The sequence below is a fragment of the Octodon degus genome, unplaced genomic scaffold, assembly GCF_000260255.1.
Source record: "Octodon degus isolate 3935 unplaced genomic scaffold, OctDeg1.0 scaffold00003, whole genome shotgun sequence".
Classification (NCBI taxonomy): domain Eukaryota; kingdom Metazoa; phylum Chordata; class Mammalia; order Rodentia; family Octodontidae; genus Octodon; species Octodon degus.
Genome location: NW_004524579.1, coordinates 9,164,116 through 9,177,288, shown reverse-complemented (window position 1 = coordinate 9,177,288; position 13,173 = coordinate 9,164,116). Strand labels below are relative to the sequence as shown.

Here is a 13,173-nt window from a genome sequence, read left to right as displayed (position 1 = left end):
TCCTACTATTCGGTTTTGAACCTGTCTCATTGTTATTTGTTTCTCAATAAAATTATTTAAAAAAAAACAAAGATGGAATAGATAGTCAAGGGAAAAGAGCTCAAAAGCTATTAAGCACCAAAAAGATATATTAACATATTTTATGGAATGCGCTTGTCAAGATTTAACAGAGATAATTTATTTACAGAGATTTCAATTAGAATATCATTTAAGTGGTTAAATAGCCTGAAATACTTAGCATGAATCCATAGGGTTCTGTGCTTTAATATCTATTTAAGCTGTATCTTACAAGCCTTACATTTATGTTACTTCAGAGAAGCACAAAATTTTTCTAGCAGAATTTCACAGCAAACTATAGAGTGTTTTCAGTGCTGGATGCCTTGAGAGTCAAAATTATCAAAGTATAGACTGATCCTAGAAGATGAATATTGATCATTATTGTCATATTATCATTATCACCAAATAGTCTAGTGACTATTTATAAGTATAGTGTACTAAAATTTATTAACTAACATAGTATACACTTTCAATGTGAACTATATATTAGCAATAAATTACTGCAAGCAATATTAAATGATAAAATTGTAAGAATAACAAATTTAAATGGAATATACATCATTTGAAAATAGATATTTTTAATTAAGGTATTAGATATTAGAAATAAAGCATCTTTCCATCCCTGTCTTCTGCCCCTGCAGAGGCTGTGGAAATGTGAATTTGATGCATAATCCATACCTGGAGCAACTTGAACTCAAGTTCTTACACCACATATCTACCAAAATTTTATTTTAGATTGTGTCATTTCCAACAACAAAGTCATGTCCTGATTTCAATTTTAAGAATTGGTCTCAGATGAAAACCACCCCTCTTTCCAACTTCTTTACTCTACTGGCATCCTCACCCCCAACAATTAATTAGCACTTTCAGAGACTCCTTGGATTGTCTACTATTTTTCTATGTTCTCCTTATTAAATTGTCTATATCATCTTCTTATCCTCTTTCTCTTCTGATCGATCTGGTTATGCTTGGTCATAATAAGCCTTACATACTGAAAGGGTAAATAAGAGCCAAAAGGGATAAAAGATATTGAGAAATAAGAAGAAAATGTTCAAATGAGAAGAGGGACAAGGGATGCGGGAGTAGGAATGGAAGAAGGAAGGAAGGAAGGCAAGAAGGCAGGGAGGGAGGGAAGGAGGGAGGGAGGGAGGAAGTGAGGGGGAAGAGGGAGGAAGGGAAAAAAGAGAATAAAAGGTGAAGAAGGGTAACAAAGCTTTTTGTAAACGAGAAGAGTTGAAGGGAAAGTGGATTGGGGAAAAAAGAATAAAGTAATATCTTGCTCATGTATAAATTCCTTATGATGAATGTGATCATTATATATACATAAATGTATCAATAAAATTAGTTTTTGAAAAAGCCTCCAAATCTTTTAATGAGTAAAAAATCCCTGTCATTTCCTAAATGATCAGGATACTTCACTGCCCTATTCCTAGCAACATTGTGTAGCTAAAGTACACTTGGCTGTTGATTAGTCTCACCCCTGGGGGATGTTGCTTGACTCTAAAGGTCACAGCATGTGAAGACAAGTTATAAAGAGTATCTATTCATGAATAGAGTATCAAGAATAGAGCGTCATGAATATAAAATGCCTCCAGGTACTAAAATAGCACTAGACAAGATACATTATACTAGCATGACCTTATTGATCATTTCTACAAGTTTTGTAAGATTATGTAGAAATATGCCAGCATGTAAAAACACAAATACACTCAAAAGATAGAAAGGGGCTAGAGTGCCTTAGATGGTCTCCATGTTGAAGCTTCAGTAGTATCGCAATGAATTTGCTTCCATGAAGAACTTTACTTTTCAGACCCAATATGGCAAGTGAACTTCAGCACTGCCAAAATATTTCTAATTTTAATTTTTTAAAAAATGGTTTTGTACTGGATCTACAGGGTCTCACTACACATATTGGACTCTTAGTGGTCCTCCTGTTTTCAGCCTCCTCAGAGCTGGGATTACAGGCACGCGCCAGCACACCCAGTTTCAATCACCATCTCATCGCGCCGTCGGGGTGGGGTCGGCACAGCATGCCTGGGATGGAACCCTGGTCCCTGCATCTGCCTAAGCAGGTGCTTTAATCCGCTGAGCTATTTAGCTGCCCCCCTGCCAAGATATTCCTAGACCATTCAGCTTTTCTGATGACTACCTCAGAGCTTCTCCCTCTCTTCCTTTCTGAAAACACATCAAGCTGGGTGTGATTGTGCCGACCCCTGCACCCTGAACTGCAGAGACAAGAGTTTGAGAAGTTCTAAGAACTGATTGAACAATTTAACAATTTAGCAAGACTATCTCTCTTTTTTTTAACTTTCTATATTAATTTTATTGAGAAAGAAATAGCAATGAGACAGTTTCAAAGCAGGTTAGTAGGACAGTTATAATACTTAATACATTGCATATTGTTGTCTTTGTAATAGTTATTCATATTCTATCTCTTAAAAAGTTATTCTCCTTGCCCCAGAGCATGCTGACACAGTAAGTGATACTGGGCATGGTGGTGCAGGCCTATAATCCTAACTCTTGGGAGGCTGTAAGTAGGTGGATCACTATGAGTCTGATCTAGTAGTGAGACCCTGAACACCCTGTAGACCCTTCTCTAAAATACAAAAAAAAAAAAAAAAAAGTCACTCTCAATGTTAGCCATCACCTTTCCAATATAGATAGAATCAAAGGATTACTTTTTCCTTCCTTCTGGCAATTTCCATACCATAGTTGTCTCTTCTTTGCAACGAATCTTTATTTCTCCTTAATATTGCATATAGTTTTGGTACAAAATAAACATACATAAAAGCTATTCTTACATTCCACTTCTGTTCTTCTATTATTTATAGCAAATTTTATGTAAGCAAACACTCCTGTTTCCATTCTCTGCTCTCCACACTTTGGTGGAGTTTTTCTGAAAGTACCATATCCGGATCCAAGATCAATATTTCTCATAAACTACAAGATTAATTTTTACACATATTTTTGGTTGGTAAGACTTCTGGTGTTGTTTTGGGTATAGTTGTTTTGCAGATAATCTGCCTCTTGGGAACTTTAAAGTTTTATTTTCTTGTTTGAGAATTCTTAAGTTTTAATATTACTTGTCTAGCTGTGTGTGTGTGTGTGTGTGTGTGTGTGTGTGTGTGTGATTTATCACACTAGCACTCATTAATAACTTTAAACTTGATGATTCACATTGATTTTCCAAAGCTATAATTCTGCTATCTACTTTTCCTCTCTTGTCTATTTCTAGTCTTATTGTGTTGTAGTGGAGATTCAAGAGTTGATTTGTGCATTGTTTCCTATACTTAAGGGTATTTCCTTACATATATGAAGAACACAGAGTCAGAGGCACTGAAGTAAATAATTATTTCATTTCTTGATGGATTGTTCTTTCACTATTTTTCTCTTCTTTCCTATTTATATTTTTGTATTAAATTATATTTCATGGCATTAATGTTGCTGTACTAAATGTCTATTTTCAAATTCTGAGGCTGGTTTGGTCTCAAGTTTTACTTTGTAGGCAGCATAGAATCTTGCTTATTAAATATAAACTAATGATTTTAATTGTTATACTATGAATAGGTGCATTAGACTTATAAGTTTAAAATTGTATCCTTTATTTTAAAAGTTATATATATATATTTTTTTTTTAATTTTTTTTTTTGAGGAACCAGGGATTGAACTCAGGCCCTTGCACTTGCCAGGCAAATGCTTATTCTACTGAGGTATCTCCCCAGCCCCCAAGTGATAAAATTCTTGTAAACACTTCTAATGAAATCTTGAGCAATTTAGATTTCTAATGTCCTCCTACCAATCATATTTTAGCAAACATTAATTAGATATTGAACATCTTTATATTTATCCCATAATTCTATGATTATCTAATGTCCTAGCTTCATTTTTCCATAATAATTTTTGCAATCAATCAATATATTTTCTGATCATTCCAATTTATTTTGGCAATTATACTTTCTTAGCCACTGAAGTAATTCTTTGATATTTATTTGAGTGAGAGCACCATGGTAAATACTTTAACCTAATCAGATTGTGCTCATCAATTTCAAACAATCTAACAATGTATAGCTTTTGAATTTTACATTTATTTTTCCTTTTTTTAACAAAATCATTTTCTCTGGTTCTTAGTAAGACCCTGTACCAAATACATAAATTAAAAAATGGAAAATCACTTTCTCTGTTTCTAATTACCTCGCTTTGTGTCTTTTTTCTCTATGTGACTGTTCTGACTCTTTACTGACTCTTTACTGCTCAGCTGTTCTATTATCATGTCTTTATATTTTGAGGTATATTTTGTTTATTTCCTGATGTTCAGCACTCACTGCCCTTTTTGGTCTTGTCTGTAGTGTTTTTATAAGGCTAGAAATGTCTCTATTTTCTTTTCAAATCACATCTCTTGTTTCTTCCCCAGAGCTCAGATGGTGCTGCTTAACAAACACAGCTACATACATGTGCACACATATGCCCATAACTGTACTGTTCACAGTGCTATGTGTATTCCACCAAACATATAAATATATAAACATACACACATGACACATACATTAATATATAAGTATAGATAATCACATGGAGTTAAACACAAAAATATAGTTGCTCACCAAGTGAGAAATACTACATAGTGAGAAATACAAGTTTAGATTCAATCTTCTGTGTGTGGATAGTTAGTTTTCCTAGCATGATCTGTTGAAAATGCTATCATATATCAGCATATATTTTTAACCTTTTAGCCAAAGATTAGATCTGTGAATGTGCCTGGAGTCGTCTCTGCATCCTCTCACCCATTCTGTTGATAAATATCTCTGTTTCTGAGCCAGGAGGTTGGTGAGATAACTGGTGATACCTCATGTGATGCTCTTGATGTCTTCACTTACTTCTGGTCCTCGAGGTCTCTTCTAGTTTCATATGCGTTTTATAATTGTCTTCACTAATTATAATGGGTAGTACTATTGGTATCTTGATAGGAATTGTATTATAATATGTATCAGTTTGGGAATTATGGCTATTTTGAAAACATTGCTTCTTCTTGTCAAAGAACAGGGGATATATTTTCATGTTCTGATGTCCCCTTTAATCTTCTCTTACAAAGTGTTAGAGTTTTCATGCCAGTAGTCTTTACTTTTGCTAGTTCATAAATTTTTAATTCTTGAAACTATTGTGAATAGTATTGTTTTTAAAAAATTTATTTCTTGGTTAATTATTAGTGTACAAAAACCCTATGGATTTTTGTGAGCTGATTTGTGTGTGTTGCACTGCTGAATTTGGTTATTACTTCTGTAAGTCTTTTGGCAGAATATTTTCAGCCTTCTATTTAGAAAATCATGTCATCTGCAAATAAAAATTTAATTTCTTCCTTTCCTGTACATATCCCTTTTCTTTCTTTCCTTTGTCTAGTTTCTGTAACTAGGATTTTGAGTACTATATTGGACAGGAATTGTGATAGTGGATATCCTTGTTTTCTTCCTCGTTATAGAGGAAAAACTTTTCATTTCTTCTAATTCACATGATATTGCGAGTACACTTGTCATATATTATTTTTTTCAGAATAAAATAAAGTTCTTCTCTACTTATTTTCCTGATTTTTTATCATGAATAGATGCTGGATTTGTCAAAGGCTTTTTCTGAGTTTATAAAGATGACTATGTGATATCCTCATTTTGATTCATATGATGTATTACACTAATTGATTTGTGCATGTTGAACCATGCTCACATTTACTTACTACCATGTTTTCTGAAAGGAACAACTAGGTGGAAAATAATCAGTATTGAAAACTAGAGATAAAAACTGCCAGCCCCTAGCAACCTCTCCTCACTTTAAGTCCCCAGTATTCTCTTGCTTAGTAGCAACTCTTTAGGAAGGTACGTCATAGATTGCCCGATTGGAGCTGGCATTTTTCATCACTAGTTTTCATCGCCAATTATTTTCCAATATTTTTATGGAAAATAATAAGAAAGTATTACCCACCAGCAGTAGTAGGCATATTAATTCAGTCTTCTCTGTCTTCTGTTAAACAGTCATATACCTCCTGACAGCAACCTCTTCAGCAATGTTACTTGAACAAAGTGTGGTCAGCTACCATGTGTCGTTAACGTCACCTGAGTCTATTCTCAGGCCTATTTATATCCACTGAATCATATTGTGACAGTAGATCCAGGAAATCTGACTTAATAAGCTCCCTATGTGACTTTTTTTTTTTTTTTTTTTTTTGTGGAACCGGGGATTGAACTCAGGCCCTTGTGCTTGCCAGGGAAGCACTTATTCCACCGAGCCATCTCCCCTGCCCTCTCTATGTGACTTTTATGCATACGCAACTTGTGAAGGCTTCTCTAGTTAATATGAGACCCCAGTTCTTGGGTGCATAGTAGAACCACCTGCGATGCTTGAAAATGCCAGAGCTGGAACTTTCCCCTGGATCAGTTATATCAGAATTTCTGGAAGCACAGAAACTTATAACATGCTTTGTCTGTAGTGTACATCTAGGGTTGAAGACCATCCTTCTAGTCAATCAGTTCTCCATGGGGCTAATTCTGTACACTCACCACAAAATATTTGCAAAGTCTGGAGACATTTTGGAGATGGTGCCACATCTATACATAATACAAGAAGCAAGAAATCCTTTCCACTCCAACAAATGATTTTCTGGCCCATGTGTCAGTGTTACTGAGGTTGAGAAACTGTGCTATAATTCGTGCTCTATCTTAGTTTTGACTCCTCCATTTAAAACATCCTTGAATAAAAACAGCTTTGAGGATTACAAAGGTTTTCACTTTCAGAATATGAATCAGCAGGTGTAGGATCAAATTGAAAATATATCCCCAGGTTTTTGTTGATGGCACTTGGGTACTCCTGAAAGCTAAACTTCGAGATTCTCTAATCTTTTCATATAAATGCTCTTATCCTTCTGAGATTAGGGGCACACTGATGATTAGAGGTGATTAATAGGAGATGAAGAAAAAATAAAGTCTTGGTACAAATTTTCTGTATTTGAATTCTTTATGTATTTAGTACAGAGTCCACAGAGTCTCACTACATAGATCAGACTCATAGTGATCCTCCTGCTTTCAGCCTCCCAAATCCTGGGATTGCAGGTATGCACCACCATGCCCAGTCTCAATTACCATCTGTGCTCCTTGGAGGCAGGGCCAGCACAGCATGCCAGAGATTGAACCCTGGCCACTGTGTTTTGCCTAAAACACAGGTGCTTTAGTCCACTGAGCTATCTAGCTGGCCCTTGAAGTTTAGTTTAATTACCTATCTTGTTTTATATTTTGTCAATATGAAATATGATCTTGTTCCTTTTATTATTGAATATATTCACCTTTGTATATGTTCCCTTAACATAATCATATATTAATACTTTGCTTTATTTTTATAGTATAAAAAGAAAGGTGGAATATGAATCTGAAATTCAATCTTTACTGAAACTGACGGCAAAGAATAATGATTATCTCAAACATCTATACAAGGAGGCTTATCAAGTTGGTGCTGTTTTCCATGTTACCAAAAATAAAACAGATGAAATGGAACTTAAAATATCAGATGTGAGAAGAAAATTTAAGGTTATGTATCTTGGTGTTCTTCTTAACTATGAAAACAGAGTATTCAGCCTGAATTTTATTGAATTGGTCTCAATAACTTCTAATTTATGGATAAGTAGTCTAAGAATCACCTCTTTTGATGAATAAGAATAAAAGATCATATCTCTTCAAGCTTGCATAGGAATGGATGAAAATTCACCATTCCAAATCTTACATACCTATGTAAGATTATCCACGAAACACCTCTTGGAACACCAGGAGTGTAGGGCTTGGTTCTCATTCATGCCGTATATCTAAAGTATAATGAGTGTTGTGGTAGGAACAGGGAACGCTGAGATACACACTCGCATCCTTTGTTGCAAGTTTGCAGGAAGTACCTACATTGCATCTGTGACTTATTAGATTACAGGGTAGCAGTGTGCAGGTGACAGTGATACAAAAACAGCTGCTTCCGTACCTGTACCCCACTGCATTGTAAGAAGTATGATCAATAGTTCATACTCACTGTCATTTGTTGCAGTGTCAGCCCCATTTCACCGCATGTGGCTGTCCACTTCAAATGGCTCCTTCCGTGCATCACGCCTAACACACCTACACTTCTCTCTTTGGCATTTTCTTATTAAAAATTCATGAGTTGGGCTGGGGAGATGGCTCAGTAGAATAAGCGCTTCCCTGGCAAGTGCAAGAGCCTGAGTTCTATCCCCAGTTCCACAAAAACAACAACAACAAAAAACAAACAAACAAACAAACAAACAAAACAAAAAAAAACTCACGAGCATGAAACTGCTATGTAATTAGTACTCTATGTCATAAACCTGTTGTCTCTACCTTTAGTAAACATTGTCTGTGAAATATATAAACTGGAGACATTTAGTTTCCTTGGCAGGAAATGGTCTGTACTGAATGGCTGGGGTATAGTTTCCACTGAATCCAGCTGTTCAGTTTACTTGGTGAACTGTGCCTACATCTCCCAGTGAGTATTTCACTTGGTTCATAGTGTCTTTCATGTTTCAAAGGTGAGAAGTACGGTGAATATTGTGCATAGTAAAAATTAAACTTAAGGTTACTACATTTTAAGGATATAAAGCATATGATTATATATCCAATGTAATAATACAATAATAATGTATTATAATTTAATATTCAATGAATATATTTTTAAATGAGTTTTGTTTTTCATTGAAGATATCCCTAAAGACATCATCATCCACTTACTTCCCTACCTAACAATGTATTTTAATCTTATTTCATTTAAGCAGAAACACTTTATACTGCTCAATTGTATTTCCTATAACTGTCAAAAACTACATTTCCATTTGCACACATATTGCTTCATTTGTTTGTCATTCACTTATTCACATGAATTTTACATTACATTATCATTATTGTCACTAAATTTCTGAATTATTCCATGCGATACAAATATTGGCAGATTAAGTTCAAGTTTGGTATGACTCTATTGCACTTGCTATGATAATAAACTTTTTATTACTATAACTAAATTCTTGAGATAATCACCTTACAGGAAGAGTTTATTGTGTCTCATGGCTTCAAGATTTTCGTTCACATCAAATTAGCCCCATTTCTTAGGTCTTGTAGCAGCACAGTACCTCTTGTCAGGGATACATGGCAAAGAAATTCCACTTAACTCATTTTGTCCAAGAAGAGAAAAAGCATAGAGAGAACTGTATTTCGTGACCACCTCCAAGTCACCTAAAACTTTCTATTAGACTCTGTTTCTTAAAGGTTCATCATTGTCCTATATGGTCAACCCCAGATCAACCCTTCAAAACACAGGCCTTTGGGAATACTCAGTATCCAAACTATCGCACTTACTTTGCAAACCCAAGTAGAGTCATCCCCAAGCTGTCTTACTCCTGCCGAACTGAAGAAAGTGTTTTCCATGTTCTTCTCCCTTCTTCATGGTTCCTAAGAGATCCCTGGAAGGAACAACAGAAATAAATTTCTTTGACATTCCCAGTTACTGAAGAATCCTGCTTATATCTGAACCTGGATATAAGTGGCATTGAATTTCTATAGTGCAATGTGTACATGATTATCTGGGCCAGAGTAGCACTGGATTAAAATTAAATTTCTAGGTTGTCCCTAGACAACTCAGGTTTGTAGCAATTTGTATGCAGCTCCTGTCTGTGGAATGATCCTATTGTCTTTTGCTAAATGATTAATGAAAATCTGTGTACTATTCTTAGTCTATGCCTTATGTGTTCCTTGCAGATATATTGGTGGCTCTTGGTCTGCAACTAATCCTTAAGCCCTGTTATCCAGAAATTAATTATAGCAATTTCACTCTTGGGGTATTTCAGAGGAGTAAACTTTTGAAGGCTTAATGGTAGAATCTCTGAAATTTGTTCTCTCAAGTTAATGCATAATGAACTTATATATTAGGTGGCTATCCTGAACAATCAAGAGTAGATAGAAGTTTCTGGAAATTTCTAACTATAATAGATAATTAGTCTCAAACTTTCCAGTCTTCAATCCTAGTTACTGACCTATTCAGAAATGTCATGTTTGACCAAGTCCTAGGAAAGATTCACCAGTTGGGATAGGAGATAAGTCAGTGATTAACAGAAAGTCAGAGATAAGCCAGGAAGAGAAATGTGTGATCAATAAGAGTTTTCAGGCGGCAGCAAGATAACTCAACTGACTAAAGGCACCTGCTTAAGCAAGCTTAGGCAAGCATAGGAACTGAAGTTCAATCCCCTCCACCACATGTCATGTCACCCCACCTCCAGGGCAGCCTATGCCAGCCAGAGTCTAGGCATAGTGATGCATGCTTGTAATCCCAGTGCTGGGAAGGCTGAAAGCAGGAGGACCACCAAGAATCCCAGCTATGTAATGAGACCCTTCAACAACAAAATACATTAAAATAATAATAATAATAGAAATAATAATGTTAGAACGAAGCAGAAAAACATCTAGAATTGTGTTTAAAAATATATCATTGCACAATAAAATTTTGAAAGTTTTCAGTACATATTAAGTTTTCTTCATACTTAAGTTGAACACTCTTTTTCTGATTTTTGGATGGATTTTTCCTCATAGTACAACTCTGGTAGAAAAGCTAGCTCTTCATATTACTTTGACTCAAGATTAGAATCACAGTGCTAGAACTAAGTGGAATGTAGTAGAAAGGAATGAACAGAGCAGAAAGGAAGGGAGTATGCATTCCACAAGCATATTTATATAAAAATACATATGAATTTAACATTTAATTAAATTACTTTAATGTTTGCAATATTTTGAAAACTATAATCATCTCAGCTATCCTAAAAATATACTTGCATGATTTTTCCCCTTACTTCTTTTCTTTTTTCCCTTTCCCTCACCTTTGTCATTTATTCCTTATGTTCATTTTCTTTCCATTTTACCATATCTGTTATTCCTTTCAGGTTTTATTTATTCTTTCAGGTTCTTACAGTACAGAGACAATACAGGGTTTGATTTATTTCATCTGTGATTGTAGCCTCTAGTTGCATCCACTTATCCATAAGGGCCTCAAGTTTGTCTTTTTTTTTTTTTTTTTTTTTGTGGAACTGGGGATTAAACTCAGACCCTTGTGCTTGCCAGGGAAGTGCTTATTCTACTGAGCCAACTCCCCAGCCCAAGTTTGTCTTTTGTATAGGTGTGTTATACTCCATTGTATAAAAATAGAACATCTTTTTTATCCATTCCTCAGGTGATGGGAATTTTGGCTTCCAAGATTTGGCTATGACAAATTGTGCTTCTATAAACATGAATGCAAAAATAAAATAAATAAATAAAGGTGCACATATATCACTGTGGTATAACATTTTCAGTTCTTTTGGAAAAATATGTAGAAGGGGACTAGAAGGGTTGAATGGGGCTTCCAATCCTAGATTTTGGAGGAGTCTTCATATTGATTTCCATAATGGTAATACTAGTCCACATTCCCACCAGCTGTGGAGAATGGTTCTTTCTCCTCCGCCCCACCAGCCTCTCCAGCATTTGTTATTAGTTGATTTTTTTTATGACAGCCAATCTTTCTGAGGTGAAATGGTTTCTTAATTTTGTCTTAATTTGAATTTCTCAAATGACCAGTGCTATGGAACATTTTTTTCATGTATTTATTTGTCATTTGTATTTCTTCCTCAGAGAAGTATGTATTCATCTCAGATGCCCACTTTTGGATTAGGTCTTTGATTTTTGGAGGCTTGATTTATTTTAGTTCTTTTTTAAAATTTATTTAGTACAGCATCTACAGCGTTTTAAGTACACAAATAGGACTCATACTAATTCTTCTTTTTTCCACCTCCCAAGTCTCAACTGCAGTCTCAGCGTGCCCCAGAGACAGGACTGGCATGGCATGCAGGGGATTGAACCCTGGTCCCTGAATCTGCCTAAGCAGGAGCTTTAATCCACTGAGCTATCTGGCTGACCCTTTTAGTTCTTTCTGTATTCTAGATAGAAGTTCTTTGTCTCAGTGATTCTTTTGGTTTTTTTTAAGTTTTTTTTTTTCCAATTTGTGGGTTATCATTTCATTCTGTTGGTGATTTCTTTTGACATGCAGAAACTTCACAATAAGATGAGATTCTAGTTGTTGATTCTTTGAAGTACTTCAAATGCAGTTTGGTTTTGGTTCATGAATTCTCTGCCAACGACTATGCCTTCAAAATTTTCACCTACTTTCTATTCCAGTAGATTTAGCGTTTCTGATTTAATGTTTAGATCTTTTAACCATTTTGACTTTAGTTTAGTGCATGGTGATAAACCTGGTCTAGTTGTAATTATTGGCATGAGAGAGCCAGTTTTTCCAGCACCATTTGTTAGAAAGTCTATCTCTGTTCCAGTGAACCTCTTTGGCTCATTTATTAAAGAGAAGTTGGCTGAGTCTATTTGAACTTGGATTTGCATCTTCTCATTTGTGCATTGATCTTCTGGTCTGTTTTTTTTGTTTTGTTTTGCTTTTTCCAGAGCCGTGATGCTTTTATAGTGTAGTACATTTATAGACTTTCGAATACTGAACCATTCTTGCATCCCTAGGATTAATCCTACCTGGTCAAGCTGTATGATCTTCTTGATGATTTGCTGTATGCTATTTGCTAGGATTTAATTGAGGATTTTTGCATCTATGTTCATGAGGGAGATTGGCCTGTAGTTCTCTTCCTTAGTTGCATCTTTCCCTGGTTTTGATATCAGTATAATACTTGCCTCCATGAATGATTTTGGGAGGATTGCTTCCTTTTCAATTTCATTGAAGAGTTTGAAGAGCATAGGGATTATATCTAACATAAATTTATTCTACAATTCAAATATGAATCCAGCAGGATCGGGACTTTTATTTGTCGATAGGTTTTTTATTACATCTCGTGTTTCATTGGCTGTTATTGGGAAATTGAGAGTGGTTATAACTTGTTGATTCAGTTTTGGTAATGTGTACCTTTCTAGGAATTTGTCCATTTCATCTGTGTCTTCAATTCTGTGAGAGGAAAGATTCTCAAAGTAGCTATTGATGATCTTCTGAATTTCCACTGGGTCTGTGGTGATTAACCCTTTCCATTCCTTATTGCTTGTATTTGAATTTTTTCTTTCCTCT

At 35.1% G+C, this 13,173-nt stretch overlaps 1 protein-coding gene across 1 annotated transcript in view; it reads left to right on the top strand.

Annotated features, from left to right (window-relative positions):
• The window catches only part of Ccdc178 (coiled-coil domain containing 178), a 477,797-nt gene that overhangs the window by 176,745 nt on the left and 287,879 nt on the right, over nucleotides 1-13,173 (top strand). Inside the window, exon 12 of the mRNA XM_023715742.1 lies at nucleotides 7,436-7,619. Coding sequence (XP_023571510.1) covers nucleotides 7,436-7,619 — 184 coding nt within the window. The remainder of the gene's footprint in view (nucleotides 1-7,435; nucleotides 7,620-13,173) is intronic.